At 42.0% G+C, this 24,850-nt stretch overlaps 2 protein-coding genes across 3 annotated transcripts; one reads left to right on the top strand and one right to left on the bottom strand.

The window, feature by feature from the left end:
* Positions 1-2,041: 2,041 nt before the first annotated feature.
* Positions 2,042-12,886, top strand: LOC139548828 (protein NipSnap homolog 2-like). Its single transcript, XM_071358694.1, has 10 exons — positions 2,042-2,212; positions 5,646-5,785; positions 6,008-6,053; positions 7,086-7,180; positions 8,544-8,614; positions 8,899-9,039; positions 9,344-9,375; positions 10,380-10,474; positions 10,656-10,739; positions 10,849-12,886. Exons 1-10 carry the CDS (start codon positions 2,091-2,093, stop codon positions 10,911-10,913), a joined length of 891 nt encoding a protein of 296 aa, XP_071214795.1. The 5' UTR covers positions 2,042-2,090; the 3' UTR covers positions 10,914-12,886.
* On the bottom strand, positions 12,506-24,802 carry LOC139548829 (phosphoserine phosphatase-like). 2 transcript variants are annotated; one of them, XM_071358696.1, is made up of 6 exons: positions 24,561-24,802; positions 18,069-18,212; positions 17,751-17,885; positions 17,380-17,525; positions 13,670-13,818; positions 12,506-13,170 (listed from the first exon to the last, which is right to left on the bottom strand). In XM_071358696.1, exons 2-6 carry the CDS (start codon positions 18,206-18,208, stop codon positions 13,060-13,062), a joined length of 681 nt encoding a protein of 226 aa, XP_071214797.1. In that variant the 5' UTR covers positions 18,209-18,212; positions 24,561-24,802; the 3' UTR covers positions 12,506-13,059. The 2 variants fall into 2 exon arrangements, with proteins under 2 accessions (XP_071214797.1, XP_071214796.1); XM_071358695.1 differs by lacking the exon at positions 24,561-24,802 and adding an exon at positions 22,127-22,271.
* Positions 24,803-24,850: the final 48 nt, after the last annotated feature.

Below are 24,850 nucleotides of genomic sequence, written 5' to 3'. Positions count from 1 at the left end.
GGTAAAAACTGTTGAGAAACCTTTTTGTCCTAGACTTGGCACTCCGGTACCGCTTACCATGCGGTAGCAGAGAGAACAGTCTATGACTGGTGTGGCTGGGGTCTTTGAGAATTTTTAGGGCCTTCCTCTGACACCGCCTGGTGTAGAGGTCCTGGATGGCAGGCAGCTTAGACCCAGTGATATACTGGGCAATACGCACTACCCTCTGTAGTGCCTTGCGGTCAGAGGCCGAGCAATTCCCGTTCCAGTCAGGATGCTTTCGATGTTGCAGCTGTAGAACCTTTTGAGGATCTGAGGACCCATGCCAAATCGTTTCCTGGGGGGGAATAGGCTTTGTCGTGCCATCTTCACGACTGTCTTGGTGTGTTTGGACCATTCTAGTTTGTTGGTGATGTGGACACCAAGGAACTTGAAGCTCTCAACCTGCTCCACTATTGATGAGGAAAAGGCTGTAACATAACAACATGTGGAAAAATTAAGGGGTCTGAATACTTTCCGAAGGCACTGTACACACTACATGTCCAGAAGTATGTGGACACCACTAAAAATTAGTGGATTTGGCTATTTCAGCCACACCCGTTGCTGACAGGTGTATAAAATAGAGCACACCGCCATGCAATCTCCATAGACAAACATTGGCAGTAGAATTACCCTTACTGAAGAGCTCAGTGATCCTATGACGTGGCACTGTCATAGAATGCCACCTTTCCAACAAGTCAGTTCGTCAAATTTCTGCCCTGCTATAGCTGCACCGATCAACTGTAAGTGCTCTCATTGTTAAGTGGAAACGTCTAGGAGCAACAACGGCTCAGCCGCCAAGTGGTAGGCCACACAATCTCACAGAACGGGACAGTGCGTAGTGCGTAAAAATCGTCTGTCCTCGGTTGCAGCACTCACTACCGAGTTTCAAACTACCTCTGCAGCACAAGAACTGGAGGTTCATGAAATGGGTTTCCATGGTCGAGCAGCCGCACGCACACAAGCCTGAGATCCCTATGCGCAATGCCAAGCGTCGGCTGGAATGGTGTGAAGCTTGCCGCCATTGGACTCTGGATATTAATGCCCATGATTTTGGAATTAGATGTTTGATGAGCAGGTAATATGGTCATGTAGTGTGTATATACAGTACCAGTCAAAAGTTTGGACACACCTACTCATTCAAGGGTTTTTCTTTATTTTTGCTATTTTCTACATTGTAGAATAATAGTGAAGACATCAAAACTATGAAATTACACATATGGAATCGTGTAGTAACCAAAAAAGTATTTGAGATTCTTCAAAGTAGCCACCCTTTGCCTTGATGACAGTTTTGCACACTCTTGGCATTCTCTCAACCAGCTTCATGAGGTAGTCACTTGGAATGAATTTCAATTAACAGGTGGGCCTTGTTAAAAGTACATTTGTGGAATTTCTTTCCTTCTTAATGCGTTTGAGTCGATCAGTTGTGTTGTGACAAGGTAGGGGTGGTATACAGAAGACAGCCCTATTTGGTAAAGACCAAGTCCATATTATGGCAAGAACAGCTCAAATAAAAGAGAAACGGCAGTCCATCATTACTTTAAGACACGAAGGTCTGTCAAGCGTCGGTTGGAAGAGTACATAAAAAAAGAGTATATCATTCCAGTCACCTGATGTAGACTGTCCTGGAGGCAGGGGAATTTCGAACAGGCACGTCATCAAAGATTTTTAGAATGCATTAATAAAGTCTTCCATTTATCCCCAATCATAGAAAATACAGTAGATATATTCAGTCAAGCAAAAAGTGAAGTCTACAAAGAAGAGGAACACACACCAGTCTCCTTTTTAAGTTTGTATGTAAAAACTGTAACATAGTACCGAGGACAGGTGGTTCTACCCTGGTCACACCATTCATTTGTTGGTGTTTTACTACCATCTGGTGGCTTCATTGTAGACAAAGTAATAATAGTGTTTTTGCATAAGACGGAGGTGTATTCATTACCGAAACCGTTTATCGTTTAAGAACCAAACGGAAGCAAACAGAACAAAACGAGAGCTTCTATTGGACAAGTCCCGCCCCGTTTGTTCCGTTTGCTTCCGTTTAAGAAACGTTTTGCAACCGATTCGGCGTAATGAACACGCTCCAGCGTGATCAATGGAAGATGGCGACGCGAGTCCTTCAGAGATTTGGCAATGGCCTGAATCAGGCAAAAAACACGGCCCAGTCAACAGGACAGACCGTCGTTTTATCCAGGTGTGACTATTATTACTTTGCACGTTTAGGATTTAAAGCGTTTGGGTTCTGACTTTTGTTCCATTGACGAGTTTGGAGAATAGAGGCTCCCACTGACTCGTCTATGCTATGCTGCAAGTGTTCAGGAGTGAACCTGAACAAATGACTGCTAGCAAGCTAGCATAAATAGCTAGCCAGTGAACTATTGGCCTGTAGTCTATTTGATAAGCTACAAATTAGTGCACCTTCTAATTTGAGCTATTCTAAAATGGTTACATTCTTGAAGTTAATGCACGGCATACCCAGTTACTAGTGTACGTGTCTGTCTAACAGTGAATTATTATTACACTTACTCAAGGTCATTATTATAAAGGTAGGGCTACTGTTGTGGATATACATTACATGCCCAAAAGTATGTGGACACCTGCTCATCGAAGATCTCATTCCAAAATCATAGGCATTAATATGGAGTTGGTCCCCCCTTTGCAGCTATAACAGCCTCCACTCGTCTGGGAAGGCTTTCCACTAGATGTTGGAACTTTGCTGCTGGGACTTGCTTTCATTCAGCCACAAGAGCATTAGTGAGGTCGAGCACTGATGTTTTAGTGAGGTCGAGCACTGATGTTTTAGGCCTGGCTCGCAGTCAGCGTTCCAATTCATCCCATAGGGGTTCGATGGGGTTGATATCAGGGCTCTGTGCAGGCCAGTCAAGTTCTTCCACACCGATCTTGACAAACAGTTTCTGTATGGACCTCGCTTTCTGCACAGGGGCATTGTCATGTTGAAACAGGAAAGGACCTTCCTCAAACTGTTACCACAAAGTTGGAAGCACAGAATTGTCTAGAATGTCAGTGTATGCTGTAGCATTAAGATTTCCCTTCACTGGAACTAAGGGGCCTAGCCGGAATCATGAAAAATTAGCCCCAGACCATTATTCCTCCTCTACCAAACTTTACAGTTGGCACTATGCATTGGGGCAGATAGCGTTCTCCTGGCATCTGCCAAACCCAGATTTGTCCGTTGGACTACCAGATGGTGAAGCGTGATTCATCACTCCATAGAACGCGTTTCCACTGCTCCAGAGTCCAGTGGCGGCGAAAACTTTACACGCTTGGCATTGTGCATGGTGATCTTAGGCTTGTGTGTGGCTGCTCGGCCATGGAAGCCCATTTCATGAATCTCCCGACGAACAGTTCTTGTACTGAAGTTGCTTCCAGAGGCAATTTGCAACTGAGCGCAGATGATTTTTACATGCTACACGCTTCAGCACTCAGCAGTCCCGTTCTGTGAGCTTATGTGGCGGCGTTGCTCATAGAAGTTTCCACTTCACAATAACAGCACTTAAAGTTGACCGGGGCAGGACATACATTTGACAAACTGACTTGTTGGAAAGGTGGCATCCTATGATGGTGCCAGGTTGAAAGTCACTGAGCTCTTCAGTAAGGCCATTCTACTGCCAATGTTTGTGTATGGAGATTGCATGGCTGTGTGCTAGATTTTATACACCTGTCAGCAACTGGTGTGGCTGAAAGAGCCGAATCCACTAATTTGAAGGGTTATCCACATTTGTGTATGTACAGTGGGGAGAACAAGTATTTGATACACTGCCGATTTTGCAGGTTTTCCTACTTACAAAGCATGTAGAGGTCTGTAATTTTTATCATAGGTACACTTCAACTGTGAGAGACGGAATCTAAAACAAAAATCCAGAAAATCACATTGTAGGATTTTTAAGTAATTAATTTGCATTTTATTGCATGACATAAGTATTTGATCACCTACCGACCAGGAAGAATTCCGGCTCTCACAGACCTGTTAGTTTTTCTTTAAGAAGCCCACCTGTTCTCCACTCATTACCTGTATTAACTGCACCTGTTTGAGCTCGTTACCTGTATAAAAGACACCTGTCCACACACTCAATCAAACAGACTCCAACCTCTCCACAATAGCCAAGACCAGAGAGATGTGTAAGGACATCAGGGGTAAATTGTAGACCTGCACAAGGCTGGGATGGGCTACAGGACAATAGGCAAGCAGCTTGGTGAGAAGGCAACAACTGTTGGCGCAATTATTCGAAAATGGAAGAAGTTCAAGATGACGGTCAATCACCCTCGGTCTGGGGCTCCATGCAAGATCTCACCTCGTGGGGCATCAATGATCATGAGGAAGGTGAGGGATCAGCCCAGAACTACACGGCAGGACCTGGTCAATGACCTGAAGAGAGCTGGGATCACAGTCTCAAAGAAAACCATTAGTAACACACTACGCCGTCATGGATTAAAATCCTGCAGCGCACGCAAGGTCCCCTTGCTCAAGCCAGCGCATGTCCAGGCCCGTCTGAAGTTTGCCAATGACCCTCTGGATGATCCAGAGGAGGAGTGGGAGAAGGTCATGTGGTCTGATGAGACAAAAATTGAGCTTTTTGGTCTAAACTCCACTCGCCGTGTTTGGAGGAAGAAGAAGGATGAGTACAACCCCAAGAACACCATCCCAACCGTGAAGCATGGAGGTGGAAACATCATTCTTTGGGGATGCTTTTCTGCAAAGGGGACAGGACGACTGCACCGTATTGAGGGGAGGATGTATGGGGCCATGTATCGCGAGATCTTGGCCAACAACCTCCTTCCCTCAGTAAGAGCATTGAAGATGGGTCGTGGCTGGGTCTTCCAGCATGACAACGACCCGAAACACACAGCCAGGGCAACTAAGGAGTGGCTCCGTAAGAAGCATCTCAAAGTCCTGGAGTGGCCTAGCCAGTCTCCAGACCTGAACCCAATAGAAAATCTTTGGAAGGAGCTGAAAGTCCGTATTGCCCAGCGACAGCCCCGAAACCTGAAGGATCTGGAGAAGGTCTGTATGGAGGAGTGGGCCAAAATCCCTGCTGCAGTGTGTGCAAACCTGGTCAAGAACTACAGGAAACGTATGATCTCTGTAATTGCAAACAAAGGTTTCTGTACCAAATATTAAGTTCTGCTTTTCTGATGTATCAAATACTTATGTCATGCAATAAAATTCAAATTAATTACTTAAAAATCATACAATGTGATTTTCTGGATTTTTGTTTTAGATTCCGTCTCCCACAGTTGAAGTGTACCTATGATAAAAATTACAGACCTCTACATGCTTTGTAAGTAGGAAAACTTGCAAAATCGGCAGTGTATCAAATACTTGTTCTCCCCACTGTATATATATATATATAGTGTAGCTTACTGTATTTTGCATGACATTAATTTACTATGTTACTACATCAGCATTTCTTTACCTTATGTCAACTATTCAATGATGCATCGTTTTTATTTGAATCATTTTTAGTTCATAAGCACCATGATTGCGCGTGTGTACTGTATGTGCAGCAGTGGTAGTCTGTGGCCAGCTGTAACTATCAATGCTTGTTGTTTACTTATGTCTCCGTTCACATGTGTATTAACACTACCATCTGTGTTTTTTTCTCCAGGGGGTTGTCAGCGTCAAACCATAGGAGTCGTGAAGACAGTTGGTTCAAGTCGCTATTTGTGCGTAAAGTTGATCCCAGAAAGGATGCCCACTCCCACTTGCTTACCAAGAATGAGGAAAGCAACCTCTACAAAATCCAGTGTAAGTTGTGCTTTACTGTAACTTGTTCACTTTAATCCAAATTACTTTTTATATTTCTGAGTTTTGAGTGCAGTGTAATAACCATAAGCATAGTGTAGAAATATGTCATTACAATACTTGTTTCACTGTACTTACGGACCTTGACTGTAATGTAAAGTGTGACCAATTTAACCCCTTCCAACACAGAGGGCACTATGTCTAATAGAGCTTGTTCTGTTACAGTCCATAATGTGAAACCAGAGTGCCTGGATGCCTACAACCAGCTTTGGTAAGTAAAATGGACCTTGTTCAGTCTAGACCTTTATACCTGAAGCCGCTCAAGTAGTAGCCATACTGAGGGTAGTACTGTCCCAAATGGTTGTTTAATTTGGTTGTTGAGTATGTGTGATATGTAAGGTAAACAGTAGTAGTAGCTGGGATATTATGACTGCACAGCTGGTGTCACCAGTGGGTTGTGCACCCTTACAGAAAAAACACATGCTTTCATGTGTGGAAAATCACATGATGTGAAAACATGTGTTCCAAAGACACGTTATCACATGTTGCCACATGTTATCAAATTAACGTCACATAAGAGCACGTGAAATTCATGTGGTTTTTCCGTAAGGGCAGAGTTTAGCCAAAATGTCTTCAGTTTTATTCCTGTGATGCAATTGACACACTGGCATGGCAACAGTGTGTCGAATAATTTATCTATGCTTATACTTAAGATGACTCAATCATAATAACCTTTTACTTATCGTAAAATCTGCACAACTGGTTTAGACACAGAAGACACAGCCAAAATGCATATTTTAAACATTTGGGATGGGGATTGTTATAGAGCATTCTATTTAGCTGGGAAGTGTATGTTGAAGTCCTAAGAGAAACCTGACAAGAAAGCTGCAGTGGTGTCTGTGCTAACATCAAATTATTGCATCCAGGCATCAATAATAACAGTTCATCTGTTATAGTCATAAGTCACATTTTTATATTATATATCAAACAATTATTATAAGGGGAATGGGGGTACCTAGTCAGTTGCACAACTGAAGGCATTCAACCAAAATCTGTCTTCGGCATTTTACCCAACCCCTCTGAATCAGAGGTGCGGGGGGCTGCCTTAATCGACTTACACGTCATCAGCACCCGGGGGGCAGTGGTTGTTGGGGGTTAACTGCCTTGGTCAAAGGCTGAACGGCAGATTTTTCCAGCTTGCTGACTCAGGGATTCGAACCACCGACCTTTCGGTTACTGGCCCAACGCTCTTAACCGCTAGGCTCCCTGGTAGAATGTGTTTGTTATTGTTTTCCCTTGACAGTGAGGAGACCCTGCCATCTATCCATAATGATAAGTACTATCCCTGTGAGCTGGTGGGTACCTGGAACACCTGGTATGGAGAGCAAGACCAGGCTGGTAAGAATGCTGGCAGCAGAGTACACACTCCTCCACTTTCTAGTCTAGTTGAACTGCACATTCTCTGGAATTGGCACACCTGTAGGGATATGCAACCTTAGTTCAGGAGAAATGGCCTTCATTGAACCAGTCTCGCACATTTTCGTAGTGATATGATGATTCAATTAAGTCGGCGTTACACCCACCTGGCAATAATAACAAAGCCTGCAAACAGTGCTGCGCGATTAACCAAAATGTTGGTTATTTTTTTACTTTTTAAAAACTAATCACAGGAGGTTGGTGGCACCTTAATTGGGGAGAACGGGCTCGTGTTAATGACTGGAGCGGAGTATGTGGAATGGTATCAAACACATGATGTACAGGTGTTTAATGCCATTCCATTTGCTCCTTTCCAGCCATTATTATGAGCAATTCTCCCCTCAGCAGCCTCCTGTGCAACTAATTGACGAATGTTGGTTCAATTATTTGAATACCATTTCATTAGCTTTTTTCTGTGAGCTCAATGCGCACATTGCACAGGTTCTCTAGAGTTAAATCAAATCCAGCCTGATCGGTGCAATGTAGTAGGGAGTTGTAGTTTCCAACAGGCCAATATTCTACATAGTTTAGCACATAAAACGTGGTAATTAGCTACAATGACCATAATCCATTGTGCATATACTTGGCCGGTCTGTGTTTCTTTTACGCCTGCTACAGAAGAGAGAAGAATGTGCAATCGTGAGGTGATATAGAGAGCAGCTGTTACCTCAAAATACATGATATAAGTGATTAATAGTTGGTATTCAGCAGTCATAAAAGTATGCCTTATTTACTTTGAAGAACTACAAAATAATGATTTTGTCAGAAAGCATAGGCAGCAGCTCTATAGAGATGAGATGTTGACTTGGAATTAAATAATAAAGTAATCAAATTAAACAAATGTAATATACACAACAACTGAAATAATGTATTCAAGGAAAATAATGGGCAGTCACTACCTGCTTATCACTTAATGGTTATTAAGTAATAAGAAGTCTTTGGGCAGTCACAACCATCATGGGACTTGTATTAATTGTTTTATTCTGTGTTACAGCAATCAACCTAAATAATCTAAAACTGTGATTTATAGTCAAACCGAAACCAAAGCGACCTTTAAAAGCACTAATTGCTCAGCACCTGCAGACATCTACCTTTCCAGGACCAGTGTTGCCTAACCCCAGCCTACCCATGTCATGTCTACACATGTTGTCCATAGTTACCTGGCTGTTGGTTTTGCATTGCTGAAATAATGCCCTTACACTTATCAGAAAGATTATGGATATGTCTCTGAATATGCTTATTATTTATTGCTTTGCAAAATAATTGCTGTTGTGTGTTTTTCCAGTACATATGTGGCGGTATAGAGGAGGATACCCAGCTCTGACTGAGGTTATGAGCAAACTTCGGCAGAACAAGGTAACAAACTGTTCCATGGCTGTCAATTCCTCCCCGGCACCATCTAGAAGCCTTCACTTTGAATATAGTATTCTAGAATATAGCTTCATATGCTAGTATTGTCTGAGGTTGCCTGTCACATTAACTCATATACTGAGCTACTGGGTGTGCTGGCTTTTGCTCCAGCCCTACTATAACCCCTGGCTTATAATCTACAGCTAAAGAACCCTTCTCTAGATAGACAGTGCGGTATCATATGTGCTTATTGATGTGAGGTTGACACCCAGATTGACGTTCATCCACAGGAGTTCATGAAGTACCGGGAGGAGAGAGGAAAGATGCTGTTGTCTCGTAGGAACCAACTGCTCCTGGAGTTCAGCTTCTGGAATGAGCCCATCCCCAGGAAGGGACCCAACATCTACGAGCTCAGGTCCTACCAGCTCAGAGTGAGTACTGAGTGACTAAACCTCATTAACCATAGTACTACTAGGGGTTTAGTTTAGGATGGTGCTATATTGCTGAACAAATATGAATCACCATGAGATAATGCAAAAGGTGGGCAATTGTTGACATAAACATTGGAGAGTTTGTGTATGCTCTATGGAAACATTATGTTCATAAATGTAGGCTTATATTGCAATCCATGTGAAAGGGACATTATGATTAATTTTGAATCTTGGAGGAAATTGTGTCACACTTTGATATTCCTGTAAAATACAAAACCTTTTTTCTCATGTTTCCTTTTTCCAGCCTGGCACCATGATTGAGTGGGGTAATTACTGGTAAGGCAATCTGATGACATTTGAATTACTCATCATCTTTACTTTCAGCATATAGTTTATTTTTCGGTTAACACTTTCTTCCCCACTTTCTCCTTAATAAAAGCTATTCCAGAGAGACGCTATTTTGATACTCTGTTAGATCCCAGAGTGCACAGGACTTAAAGGGAGATTATACTATTGTCCTTGCTATTTTCAGATTGAATTTAGTTGTTTACTTTCAACAGGAGCCTATGAGCCTGGATGACTCCATTCTCTCAGGTTTATGTTGAAAACATTTGTTTGTTTATGACAAATATTCTATATTTCAATGTTAATTAATTGTTCTGAATTCTTCAAACTTGTCTGCCAAAATATGTTTAATTTGTGACTGTGCGTACTCTCTCTGATTTTATTTAATTCAGTAATTGTTCAGAATTATCAATTCTAATTGGGGAAAATGTCATTTAAAAGAAAAAAGTCATGCCACATTGTTAAAACAACATGAGCAACATGAATTAAGTCAGTATGATTTGGCTAATCAAAATTACTGTACATGATTGGAATTGATATGATTGTATATACGATGACTAATGGGACTGGTTCAGAGCCAATAATGAAATATCTCCAACCCCACACCATACAATTAGCAGTCTCAATGCATGAGTACATCCAATCCAACTGTCTGTATAGCCAACCGGTTCTGCCAAACTGGAATGATAGTTTTCAAGCAAGTTCAATCAAACCGTATGAGTAGTCAAATGAGTGTCCAAACAGTCAACATTGGTTGAGACACCATATGCACAGTAGCCCATTATAATTGTATATGGCTGCTGTGCTCGCCTCTTTGACAGGTCATCATGACAAATAAGAATATGTTCTTAATTGAATACCTGTATAAAGTAAGGTTAAATAGATAGAAAAATTATAATCTGCATGGGGTGGCATTGAGAAAATGTGAAGATGAAGCATTGGTTGTGGGGAATTGTTGTGACTGATGCTGTGATTGGCCTTGTTGTTTTCCCAAGGGCCAGAGCTATTGGCTACCGCCAGCACAATAGTGAGGCTGTCGGAGGGTTCTTCTCCCAGATCGGAAACCTCTACATGGTGCACCACCTCTGGGGTGAGGCCAGACAGACCAGCTGTATCGCTCCTCTCCTTTCCTCTCGTTCATTCACACAGATCTAAAATTCTTGTAGCCTCTCGTACTAGGCTTTTAGGCTATCTTATATACAAAGCTGTTATTCTTTTTCTAAAAGGAGACTAACATTAATTTTATAATAGTGTTTCATTGTTAATTTCAGCTTACAAAGACCTTGAGGCCAGAGAAGCCACAAGGAACGCAGCTTGGCAACATGAGGGTTGGGATGAGGTTGTGTATTATACAGGTCAGCAAAATCAGTTATGCAGTGTACTTTCACATAGTTTTTTCATTTAAAAAGTGTGCACACTATGAATTACTTTGGACTCTCATCTGATCATGTATCTCTGTTTCAGTTCCTCTCATTCAGCATATGGACTCCAGAATCATGATCCCAATGAAGGCTTCCCCACTGCAGTAACCTAAGAGAGAACACAGAAGGCCGAATGCCAAACCTCACCTGTTTTAAATGTAACAAAAAGTAAAGAATCTCATTGCCGTGGTCTCAACCTCTAGTTAATGTTGCCAACCAACCCCCCTCTGATTTGGTTTGTCTTTTACTTTACCCATTTCTGACTTTGCACCAGCAAGCAATATTTGGTACTCAAAAAACATCACTGAGACACAGGAGGTTAAAATATCGTATCCCATCTTGAAACTGTTGGCTAAAATACTCTTTCCATAATTGGAAGAACTGTAAGGCGCTGGCACGAGAGCGTAACACTGCTTTTTTGTCCTTGGGAGACAGGATGGGCAAAATCAGCATATTGAAACCTCCTGATAGTGGTTGGGTGGAGAACTGATGTCCAACATACTGGGTCATATTAACACTGGTCACTTGGCCACAGCTGATCTAGTATATATTTTTTTAGAACCAACCAAAGTGCTGCTTTGGAAAGAAGGCTAGCCTAGCAGTGTGTTCTGTTTGCAGTGAATAAGAATTGGGCAACTGGGGCACGACTTGACAAAAAAAAAAATCACTATAGATGCACAATGTGTGATTTAGCGGTTATTTTGTTTATTTAATGTAAATATATGAATCACATTGTTGCATTGCAAAATTACAGTTTTGGATGAAATCTGATCTAAGAAATGCTGTTACTGATTAAAACAGAGTGCTAGAAAGACAGTCCGAATGGCAAAAAGTGCATTGTTACTGTATTTTGTCAACAGAGAATATCTACTTAATGGTCAATTATGTAACTTTTAAGTGAAGGCACTGAGCGGGATTATTTCTTCTTGGGATAATTTGTGTATTAGTATTGTACTGTTAGACATTTACTGCACTGCTGGAGCTAGAAACAAGCATTTCGCTGCACCTACATTAACATCTGCTGTTCTGTACGCGAAAAAATAAACTTGGGATTTATTTGAGAACTGGTATGATGAATACAGAGCTAAAGCCCATGCCTATTTTAACCCTAAATGTCTTCTGTGAATTTTTTCAAGTACATGTATTGATTGCAATCGTGGGCATCCTCCCTATTTCTTTCTCATCTGCAATTATCTTGACGTGTTGTACTGGTTTAGTGAACATGGCTTGTTTTAACCTTGTGGAGAAGATATTGCCTGGTTTGTCCTGTTTTATCAGATCTAACATGTTTTCGGTTAGGCATAATGAATAATCTGTTCTGTAAAGTGGTAAACCACAAGTCTAATATTATCATGGAATATTTCTGTGCCCAGGTACAACTACCAATGTACTGAAATGAAAGTCTAATTGTTGAGTCATGCTGCTACTCATTATGATTTTAAAAGATGTTTAAGGGTTGATAGTAGCATGCCTCATACTAGTTTTTATTCCCTGATTTACAGGGTATTTATGAAAGGTGGCAAGAATTGTCAGCACAAAGTTATTCAAAGAGAAACTCTGGTAACTGGAAACTGCTGCCCTTTGTTGCCGGACTATGTGCTAGCCAGTACAATATGGATGTGTTTGTCATTGTTTAGTGGATGGTACCATGAGTCTGACACAAGAAAACAAACAATTAAATGACCACGCACACTCAGAACTGCATATTACACTTTTACTATTATTAGTGTCAATAGCAAAATTAAAACATCTATACATGCACATTTGATGGCACATATTGTACAATGCAGTAGTTGTATTATCCTGACCACTAAAGTGTTGAAATGAGGACAAAACCACAAAAGTGCAGTTTAAAACATCCAGGATTGGGGTCAATTCAATTATTCCGGAATTAAAATTTATACTGAATTGAAATGGAATTGACTCCAACCCTGCTCAAATCCCTCCAAAAAGAATAACATTTGGTTAACCTGAATTTTTTAAAATTATATTCTCTAGTAGAAAAATCAACAAGGGTCAAACCCATGAAGACACTATTGTTGTGGAAACATTTTAATTAAAACATTTTTTTAAATAAAAAATTCTATTGACTGGAGGAAGAAAAAGTGTGCACTGGATAAAACCAAAAAAGGCACACCATTAGGTGAAAATAAAACACTGATGTTAGCAAAAATAAAACATGAAAATAAAACACTGATGTTAGCATTAGTAACAATAGTTGTAAGAGGTTTCAGGTTTGTGTGTTATGTCTTTGTTAAATCTTCTCCAGTTCTTTTAGCAGCTCTCCAAAACTTGTGACGTACCACAAACTTTTCTCCTTTACTTGCTGCCTGACCACATTTCCACCAAATCCAATGAATGCATTCTGAAAAACAAAACAATGTGCTGAGGAAAATTGCTTAAAAGGCAACCAGTGTCCATTATTCCAGTGTTACTTTACATTATAGCTGCCTTTAACACCTGACAATCTGGTACTGGGGTGTATTCAGTATTCATTAGTCGCAGACCGTAGCAAAACGTTTTGCAATGCAAACTTGAGTTGGACAAATTCAGGTAGGTTCCTCCCCGGTTTGTTCCATTTGCTTCTGTTTGGTTCCTAATGAAAAACCCCTGTAATTGTGTCTTTGAAAAAGGCACTTAATAATTAACTCCTCCACAGGCACTGCTCTGCTGTTAACACTGCTCTACCTAAAATGTGTTGTGTGTGTTTCTGTGGTGTCTGAGTGTTGGGAGCAGAGAAAAAATACAAATTTCCTTCACAAGATCGATAAAGTATTCTATGACAGAAAGCTGGAGATTACATAAATAACAGCTTTAAATACTAGCTTGTCACCTGTCTTAAAATGTATTGACAAAACACTTACTGCAGGGGGACAGGCCTCCAGATCTGTGGCTCCATCGCCAATCATCACCACGTTCTTGAAGCCGTGCTTCTCCTTGAGCATGCTGATCACCTTCCCCTTCCCATTACTCTCAGATGTGGGCTGGGTCTCGTCAAAGCCAGCATACTCACCTAGGAGGAAAATATTACGGTTTGAAATAGTAAAGAATTCCTCCCTGTAGAGGCCAATCTACTGCTTGCTTGGCTGAAACCAGCCCTCTGAAGTTAAGTTCAAGTTTTATTAAGTACAGTAAAATGCTTCACTTGCAAGCGCTACCCAACAGTGCAGTAATCAATATAAAAATAGTACACTGCTCAAAAAAATAAATGGAATACTAAAATAACACATCCTAGATCTGAATGAATGAAATATTCTTTTTAAATACTTTTTTCTTTACATAGTTGAATGTGCTGACAACAAAATCACACAAAAATTATCAATGGAAATCAAATGTATCAACCCATGGAGGTCTGGATTTGGAGTCACACTCAAAATTAAAGTGGAAAACCACACTACAGGCTGATCCAACTTTGATGTAATGTCCTTAAAACAAGTCAAAATGAGGCTCAGTAGTGTGTGTGGCCTCCACGTGCCTGTATGTCCTGCCTACAACGCCTGGGCATGCTCCTGATGGGGTAGCGGATGGTCTCCTGAGGGATCTCCTCCCAGACCTGGACTAAAGCATCCGCCAACTCCTGGACAGTCTGTGGTGCAACGTGGCGTTGGTGGATGGAGCGAGACATGATGTCCCAGATGTGCTCAATTGGATTCAGGTCTGGGGAACGGGCGGGCCAGTCCATAGCATCAATGCCTTCCTCTTGCAGGAACTGCTGACACACTCCAGCCACATGAGGTCTAGCAGTGTCTTGCATTAGGAGGAACCCAGGGCCAACCGCACCAGCATATGGTCTCACAAGGGGTCTGAGGATCTCATCTCGGTACCTAATGGCAGTCAGGCTACCTCTGGCGAGCACATGGAGGGCTGTGCGGCCCAATAAGAAATGCCACCCCACACCATGACTGACCCACCGCCAAACCGGTCATGCTGGAGGATGTTGCAGGCAGCAGAACGTTCTCCACGGCGTCTCCAGACTCTGTCACGTCTGTCACATGTGCTCAGTGTGAACCTGCTTTCATCGGTGAAGAGCACAGGGTGCCAGTGGCGAATTTGCCAATCTTGGTGTTCTCTGGCAAATGCCAAATGCCCTGCACGGTGTTGGGCTGTAAGCACAACCCCCACCTGTGGACGTCGGGCCCTCATACCACCCTCATGGAGTCTGTTTCTGACCGTTTGAGCACACACATGCACATTTGTGGCCTGCTGGAGGTCATTTTGCAGGGCTCTGGCAGTGCTCCTCCTGCTCCTCCTTGCACAAAGGCGGAGGTAGCGGTCCTGCTGCTGGGTTGTTGCCCTCCTACGGCCTCCTCCACGTCTCCTGATGTACTGGCCTGTCTCCTGGTAGCGCCTCCATGCTCTGGACACTACGCTGACAGACACAGCAAACCTTCTTGCCACAGCTCGCATTGATGTGCCATCCTGGATGAGCTGCACTACCTGAGGCACTTGTGTGGGTTGTAGACTCCGTCTCATGCTACCACTAGAGTGAAAGCACCGCCAGCATTCAAAAGTGACCAAAACATCAGCCAGGAAGCATAGGAACTGAGAAGTGGTCTGTGGTCACCACCTGCAGAACCACTCCTTTATTGGGGGTGTCTTGCTAATTGCCTATAATTTCCACCTGTTGTCTATTCCATTTGCACAACAGCATGTGACATTTATTGTCAATCCGTGTTGCTTCCTAAGTGGACAGTTTGATTTCACAGAAGTGTGATTAACTTGGAGTTACATTGTGTTGTTTAAGTGTTCCCTTTATTTTTTTGAGCAGTGTATAACTAATGCAAATAAAAAATATACAGTACCAGTTAAAATTTTGGACACATACTTATTCAAGGGTTTTTCTATATTTCTCCTATTTTCTACATTGTAGAATAATATTGAAGACATCAACACTGAAATAACACAACACATAACCCAAAAGGTGTTAAACATGAAAATATATTTTATAATTTTAGATTATTCAAAGTAGCTACCCTTTGCCTTGATGACAGTTTTGCACACTCTTGGCATTCTCTCAAACAGTTTCATGATGTAGTCACTTGGAATGAATTTCAATTAACAGGTGTGCCTTGCTAAAAGTTAATTTGTGGGATTTATTTCCTTCTTAATGCGTTTGAGCCAATCAGTTGTGTTGTGACAAGGTAGGGGTGGTATACAGAAGATAGCTCTATTTGGTAAAAGACAATTTTATGGCAAGAACAAATAAGCAAAGAGAAACAACAGTCCATAATTACTTTAAGACATGAAGGTCAGTCAATATGGAAAATGTCAAGAACTTTGAAAGTTTCTACAAGTGCAGTCACAAAAACCATCAAGCAACTGGCTCTCACGAGGACCGCCACAGGAAAGGAAGACCCAGAGTTACATCTGCTGCAGAGAATAAGTTCATTAGAGTTACCTGCCTCAGAAATTGCAGCCCAAATAAATGCTTCACAGAGTTCAAGTAATAGACATCTCAACATCAACTGTTCAGAGGAGACTGTGTGAATCAGGCCTTCATGGTCAAATTGTAAAGAAACCACTACTAAAGGACACCAAAAAAAGAAGAGACTTGCTTGGGCCAAAAACCACAAGCAATGGACATTAGACCGGTGGAAATCTGTCCTTTGGTCTGATGAGTCCAAATTTGAGATTTTTGGTTCCAACTGCGTGTCTTTGTGAGACGTAGAGTAGGTGAACGGATGATTTCTGCATGTGTGGTTCCCACCGTAAAGCATGGAGGAGGAGGTGTGACGGTGCGACGGTGTGGGGGTGCTTTGCTGGTGACACTGTCTGTGATTTATTTCGAATTCAAGGCACACTTAACCAGCATGGCTACCACAGCATTCTGCAGCGATACACCATCCCATCTGGTTTGCGCTTAGAGGAACTATCATTTGTTTTTCAACAGGACAATGACACAACACACCTCCAGGCTGTGTAAGGGCTATTTGACCAAGAAGGAGAGTGATGGAGTGCTGTATCAGATGACCTGGCCTCCACAATCACCCAACCTCAACCCAATTGAGATGGTTTGGGATTAGTTGGACTGCAGAGTGAAGGAAAAGCAGCCAACAAGTGCTCAGCATATGTGGGAATTCCTTTAAGACTGTTGGAAAAACATTCCAGGTGAAGCTGGTTGAGAGAACGCCAAGATTGTGCAAAGCTGTCATCAAGGCAAAGGGTGTCTACTTTGTAGAATCTCAAATATATTTTGATTTGTTTAACACTTTTTTGGTTACTACATAATTCCATATGTGTTATTTCATAGTTTTGATGTCTTCACTATTATTCTACAATGTAGAAAATATAAAAATAAAGAAAAACCCTTGAATGAGTAGGTGTGTCCAAACCTTTGACTGGTACTGTATATAATAAAGAAAACACAAGAATTATATATGCAGGGTCAGTGCCAATACCAAATGTACAATGTGCAGCGATACTGGAGTGAGAAGATAGCCACCCGTTTTTGCTTCCAGTCGTCAAACCAAAATAACCCATAATATTCAAACATTAATGATCATACAGTAATCAACTACAGTTCATCCCTGCAACAGTGTGAGGTGATTCTGATGCTGCTCTGATCTGCTCTTACCATTGAAGTAGAACTTGAGGCGGTTGGCATACACGTGATGGAGGGGAATGCTGAGTTGAGTGGCAACATGCTCCACGATACAGCGGAAACCGCCAGAGACCAAGAACACCTTCACGTTGCGCTGGTGCAGAGAATCAACAAGTTCCCTGGACAATGGATGGAATTGTGTCCATTTATTCTACAACATGCAGAAATTAGTACAGGTTTCATAAGCAATTGTGCAACTTGAGGTTAGACACCCAGCTTGAAGAGACTACTGGAAGTTATACAATTTTTATGTGCGAATGATGATAAAATTACAATAGCCTCTGCTAATAATGAAAGTGTTGAGTAGGAAAAAAATAGACCAATTGAAATCAGCAACCACTTACTTAATACCTGTCGTCAACTGGGGAGGGTGGTCAGTTATCAGTTTGTTCACTTGTTCCCTCGAGCATCGGATGATTGACAGGCGCTCTGTCAGAGCGGTTTTAAAAGTCACTGACCCCCCCATGGCCTTGCGAGTCCTGAAATGAGAGAAACTTCAATGTACTCAACAAATATGTTGAGAATGAAACATTTAGAACATAACATGTAGAAAATTATGGCACAGAGAAATTTACAGGGGAATGTAGATGGGCCTAGATAAACGAGAGAAGAAAGCACATGCTTTTCATCTTAAAATCATTATGAATTGCTACACAACATACATTTCTGTGACAGCATCTCCAACCCCGCAAAATTTGGCTAGCTCATCAATGCCTTCTTCTCTGATAATAGTGCTGTCAACATCAAAGCACACAGCGTCTGCTCTCCGGAAGATTTCCTTTGTCTGTGATAAAGTTGTCATTATGCTGAAACAAAAGCATGCAGGAGAGACAAAAACATAATTGATTGTTTAACTGACAGTGGTAAGTTCTATTTGAACAGGACAGTACATTGAAAGTGCATCAGATAACAAGTAATTCAATTTGTCACTAGTATACAGTTACAGAGGTCATGAGAAGGGAAAAGCAAAGCCTTAACTACTTGAGCATGCATGAAGCATGCATGAGAGCATCAGCTGTTCCGGGACGACTGTGTAATCACACTCTCCATAGCCGATGTGAGTAAGACCTTTAAACAGGTCAACATTCACAAGGCCACAGGGCCAGACGGATTACCAGGACGTGTACTCAGAGCATGCACTGACCAACCTGTCCCTGACCGAGTCTGTAATACCAACATGTTTCAAGCAGACCACCATAGTCCCTGTGCCCAAGAACACCAAGGTAACCTGCCTAAATGACTACCGACCCGTAGCACTCACGTCTGTAGCCATGAAGTGCTTTGAAAGGCTGGTCATGGCTCACATCAACACCATTATCCCAGAAACCCTAGACCCACTCCAATTTGCATACCACCCCAACAGAACCACAGATTATGCAATCTCTACTGCACTCCACACTGCCCTTTCCCACCTGGACAAAAGGAATACCTACGTGAGAATGCTATTCATTGACTACAGCTCAGCATTCAACACCATAGTGCCCTCAAAGCTCATCACTAAGCTAAGGACCCTGAGACTAAACACCTCCCTCTGCAACTGGATCCTCGACTTCCTGACAGGCCGCCCCCCAGGTGGTAAGGGTAGGTAACAACACATCTGCCACGCTGATCCTCAACACGGAGGCCCCTCAGGGGTGCGTGCTCAGTCCCTTCCTGTATTCCCTGTTGACCCATGACTGCATGGCAAAGCACGACTCCAACACCATCATTAAGTTTGCAGACGACACAACACCGTCAACGATGAGACAGCCTGTAGGGAGGAGGTCAGAGACCTGGCAGTGTGGTGCCAGGATAACAACCTCTCCCTCAACGTGATCAAGACAAAGGAGATGATTGTGGACTACAGGAAAAGGAGGACCAGGTTTAGTGGAGCAGGTTTAGAGCTTCAAGTTCCTTGGTGTCCATATCACCAACGAACTATCATGGTCCAAACATACCAAGACCGCTGTGAAGAGGGCACGACAATGCCTAGTCCCCTTCAAGAGACTGAAAAGATTTGTCATGGGTCCTCAGATCCTCAAAAAGTTATACAGTTGCACCATCGAGAGCATCCTGAATGGTTGCATCACCGCCTGGTATGGCAATTGCTCGGCCTCCGACCGCAGGGCACTCCAGAGAGTAGTGCGTACGGCCCAGTGCATCACTGGGGCCAAGCTTCCTGCCATCCAAGACCTCTATACCAGGCGGTGTCAGAGGAAGGCTCTAAAAATTGTCAAAGACTCCAGCCCACCTAGCCATAGACTGTTCTCTCTGTTACCACACGGCAAGCAGTACCAGAGCACCAAGTCTAGGTCCAAAAGGCTTCTTAACAGCTTCTACCCCCAAGCCATAAAATTCCTGAACAGCTAATCAAATGGCTACCCGGACTGTTTGCACTGTCCCCCCCAGCCCCTTTTTTTACACTGCTGCTACTCTCTATTTATTCTCTACCTACATGTACATATTACCTCAATTACCCCGACTAACTTCTGCCCCCGCACATTCACTCTGTACCAGTACCCCCTGTATATAGCCTCTCTGTTATTTTATTGTTGCTCTTTGTTAATTAGTTATTTTTCTATTTTCTTAATTTTCGCTTTTTTTTTTTACTTCAGTTTATTTTAGTAAATACTTTCTTACCACTTATTTTTCTTAAAACTGCATTGTTGGCTAAGGGCTTGTAAGTAAGCATTTCACTGTAAGGTCTACTACACCTGTAGTATTCGGCCCATGTGACAAATAAAATTTGATATCTTCTGAGAATCATTCCCCCGAAAACCAGATAACGGTTTTGATTGAATATGGTAATATCTGCAACTGCTATATGCATTGAGCGTTAATACTAATATGCATGCAATAACATTGGTTGATACTGAAAATATCTATATTTTTGAATGCCTAAATCACTTACTTTCTTTGACATTTAGCTAACATTTCAACCTGGACATAGTAAACGTAAATCTGTCTCCCTCCGTATGATATGTTGTTTTGTATGGTATGTATTAATTTGTGGATGTCCATCATCTATTTCGTATATCTTACGAATTACAATTCGTATAATGTGTTATGAATTGTAATTCATGCAATATGTTAAGAATTTGCAATAGGTATGATATGTTAAAAAACACCCAATTTGTTGTGGCTGACGTTAGCTAGGTGGCTAATGCTTAACGTTAGCTAGGTAGCTAATGTTAGCTAGGCTAGTGGTTAGGGTTAGGAGTTCGGTTAAAGTTAGCATGTTAGCTAACCCTTCCCCTATGTACACTGAACAAAAATATAAACACAACATACAACAATTCCAAATATTTTACTGAGTTACAGTTCATAAGGAAATCAGTCAATTATAATAAATTCATTAGGCCCTAATCTATGGATTTCACATGACTGGGAATACACATTTGCATTAGTTGGTCACAAATACCCATTAAAAAGAGGTAGGAGCGTGGATCAGAAAACCAGTCAGTATCTGGTGTGACCATCATTTGCCTCATGCAGCACGACACATCTCCTTCACATAGAGTTGATCAGACTGTTGATTGTGGCGTTTGTAATGTTGTCCGACTCCTCTTCAATGGCAGTGCAAAGTTTCTGGATATTGGCTGGAAGTGGAGCACACTGTCATACACATCGTTCCAGAGCATCCCAAACATGCTCAAAGGGTGATGTGTCTGGAGAATATGCAGGCAATGGAAGAACTGGGACATTTTCAGCTTCCAGGAATTGTGCAAAGATCCTTGCTACATGGGACAGTGAATTATCATAATGAAACATGAGGTGATGGTGGTGGATGAATGGCACGACAATGGGCCTCAGGATCTCGTCACGGTATCTCTGTGCATTCAAATTGCCATTGATTAAATTGAATTGTGTTTGTTGTCCGTAGCTTATGCCTGCCCATACCATAACTCCACCATGGGGCACTCTGTTCACAATGTTGACATCAGCAAACAACTTGCCCATGTAACAGTATAACTTTAGTCCGTCCCCTCGCCCCGACCCGGGCGTGAACCAGGGACCTTCTGCACACATCAACAACAGTCACCCACGAAGCATCGTTACCCATCGCTCCACAAAAGCCGCGGCCCTTGCAGAGCAAGGGGAACCACTACTTCAAGGTTTCAGAGCAAGTGACGTCACCGACTGAAAGGCTGCTAGCGCGCACCACCGCTACCTAGCTAGCCATTTCACATTGGTTACATTCACCCCCCTTTCGACCTCCTCCTTTTCCGCAGAGTACTAACCAGTGATCCGGGTCAACAGCATCAATGTAACAGTATAACTTTATGGCGTCCCCTCGCCCTGACCCGGGCCAGGGACTCTCTGCACACATCAACAACAGTTACCCACGAAGCGTCGTTACCCATCGCTCCACAAAGGCTGCGGCCCTTGCAGAGCAAGGGGAACCACTACTTCAAGGTTTCAGAGCAAGTGACATCACCGACTGAAAGGCTGCTAGCGCGCACCACCGCTACCTAGCTAGCCATTTCACATCGGTTACACCCACATGACACCATAAGATGCTTCTGCCATCTGCCAAGTAGTTGAAACCATGATTAATCCGTTAAGAGCACACTTCTCCAGCGTTTCAGTGGCCATCGAAGGTGAGCATTTTCCCACTGAAGTCAGTTACAACGCCAAACTGCAGTCAGGTCAAGACCCTGGTGAGGACGATGAGCATGCAGATGAGCTTCCCTGAGGCGGTTTCTGACAGTTTGTGCAGAAATACTTCAGTTGTACAAACCCCAGTTTCATCTGTTGAGCTGTCCGGGTGGCTGGTCTCAGATGATCCCTCCCGCAGGTGAAGAAGCCAGATGTGGAGGTCCTGGGCTGGCGTGGTTACACGTAGTCTGCGGTTGTGAGGCCGGTTGGACGTAGTGCCAAATTCTCTAAAACAACGTTGGAGGCGACTTATGGTAGAGAAATTAACATTCAATTCTCTGGCAACAGCGCTGGTGGACATTCCTGCAGTCAGCATGCCAATTACACACTCCCTCAAAACTTGAGTCCTCTGTAGCATTGTGTTGTGTGACAAAACACCACATTTGTGAATTATTTCAGGAAACTAGGCATATGTTGCACATCACTACTTCACAGGAGAGGCATTTTTTAAATCAAAATGCGTTTTTTGGCAAAAATGCCTTCTGGAACTTTCATGTGCCTTAATAACAAATGTGTATGCCATTTGTAAATACGAATACAAATTGTTAAATTATGAGCTTACTTGTTTTAGCCACTGAAAACAGCAGGAACCTTCCCACTAGCCATGATTGGATGAGATAATGGTAGGGCTGGACATGCCAAGAGATGAGTTTGGATTGGTCTGCCATGTATCACGCTTCTGTCTATAATGAGCTGCTCAGTGAGTAATCTTTACTAACACATATTTTTTTAAAGATAGCGCTCCACTTTCTGGAGGACTCAATACCCTATGGAAGCAGAGTGTTATAGCTAAGGAGATGGAGAAAATTCAGACGTTTGATTGCAAATGCGGAGGGAGTCGAAAAGAGAACACAGAAAGTTGTTGTACAATTAATTACATCTTCAAACTAAGGGCAACCATGGCATCCGTGACAGAAATGGAGAAGCGTTCATCCATGTATTCAGGTAAGAGAGTCTAGCTAGCTACATTTTCAGATATTCTACGTTTCTAATTTTGTCAGAAAAAAAATGCAATTGCAAGTTAAGGCGTACTGTTAGCTAGCTAGCTAACGTTACGTGTATGATCTGTGTAGTAATAGTATTCGTATCTCAGAGCCATTTGTGTTGCTAGTTATAGCCTAATGTTAGCTAACTTTGAACCTAGTTGGTTAATATTTAGCTACCTGTAGATTCATTTAAGCTAATGAAACATGGGACCAACACTTGGCGTTCATATTTTTGTTCAGTATAGTTGCAAAGTTGCTAATATTGTCTGTGATGAGATTCAAACACACAACTGTTGAGTTGCTAGACATTTGCATTAAAATGCCCACCCATCCCGACCAATCACCCTCCTTTCGTTTTTGCCTTAAGTAACCTTCTGTCTTTTGTAACCATACCAAACGTAACATACTGTATCGTACTGATTTCAGTGTCCAGAGTTTACATTTACCATGTTATGTCTAACTATGAGACCAGGCTGAACATTTGGCGACAACATGAAAAATTAGATAATGTGATCAGCTCAAGCATGCGATAGTATCTGTACCATACATGATTCATTGACAGATACAGTGCAACAATCTGATGATTTAACCAGTGGTGTAAAGTACTTATGTAAAAATACTTGAAAGTACTACTTAAGTCGTTTTTTGGGGGAGTATCTGTACATTACTTTACAATTTTTACTTCACTACATTCTGAAGAACAGTATGTACTTTTTACTACCTACATTTTTCCTGACACCCAAAAGTACTCGTTACATTTTGAATGCTTAGCAGGACAGGAAAATGGTCTAATTCACACATTTATCAAGAGAACATCCCTGGTCATCCCTACTGCTTCTAATCTGGCGGATTTACACATGCTTCGTTTGTAAACTATGAGCGTTGAAGCGTGCCCTTGGGCGTGCCCTTGGCTATCCGTAAATAAAAAATAATTTAAAAAATGGTGCCGTCTGGTTTGCTTAATATAAGGAATTTGAAATTATTTAAACTTTTAATTTTGATACTTAAGTATCAAAAGTAAATGTAATTGCTAAAATATACTTAAGTATATTTAAAACAAAATACGTTTAGACTTTTACTCAACTAGGATTTTACTGTGGGACATTTACTTGAGTCCTTTTCTATTAGGGTATCTTTACTTTTACTCAAGTATGACAATTGGGTACTTTTTCCACCACTGAATTTAACAACTTTACCTTTCATCATCTATTGTTAAAAATTACATCGAAATAACCAAGTCTGTTGGTGCAACGTTTAGTTCTAGGAGCTGGCAGTAGAAACAAAGAACACAACAGCACCCTGGCCTTGGAGAAAATCATCCCGCAATTGAACTGTTGCGTAACACTCTCCCCGAGAAAAAATGAATTGCATGCGCGCAAACGGTAATGAATGCCATTGCCAGATTGCGTTTTCACTGCAATACATTTGTGCTCGGTTGGCATCACATAGCAAAACAATAGAGTTCATTTGAAATCATGCAATGCGTTACATAATGTATCAATTTAAGGACAATTTATAAATCTGCATTACCTGTACAACGTGTCCTTGATGGTGTTAAATGGTACTCTTCATGTATTTTTTGGCATGTGCTGGACCTGCAAGCTAAGTCTAATTTATTCAATAAGAAAACAATTTTGTGCAAAATGTTCTTGGTTGCTAAAGTGTTGATATGGCACTGTCCCCGGTTTCAGCATTGTCCGACTTCCCAGATGCATTCAATAGGTTCACTGGTGAGGAAGAGAAAGCTGAGCGAATCAAATGAAAGCCGGTACGTGAGACCGCCCACTACTGTTTCCTTTTACGTAACGTTAGTTTACCCA

This window comes from Salvelinus alpinus, chromosome 22, assembly GCF_045679555.1.
Source record: "Salvelinus alpinus chromosome 22, SLU_Salpinus.1, whole genome shotgun sequence".
Taxonomy (NCBI): domain Eukaryota; kingdom Metazoa; phylum Chordata; class Actinopteri; order Salmoniformes; family Salmonidae; genus Salvelinus; species Salvelinus alpinus.
This window is presented reverse-complemented; position numbering and strand designations above follow the sequence as displayed.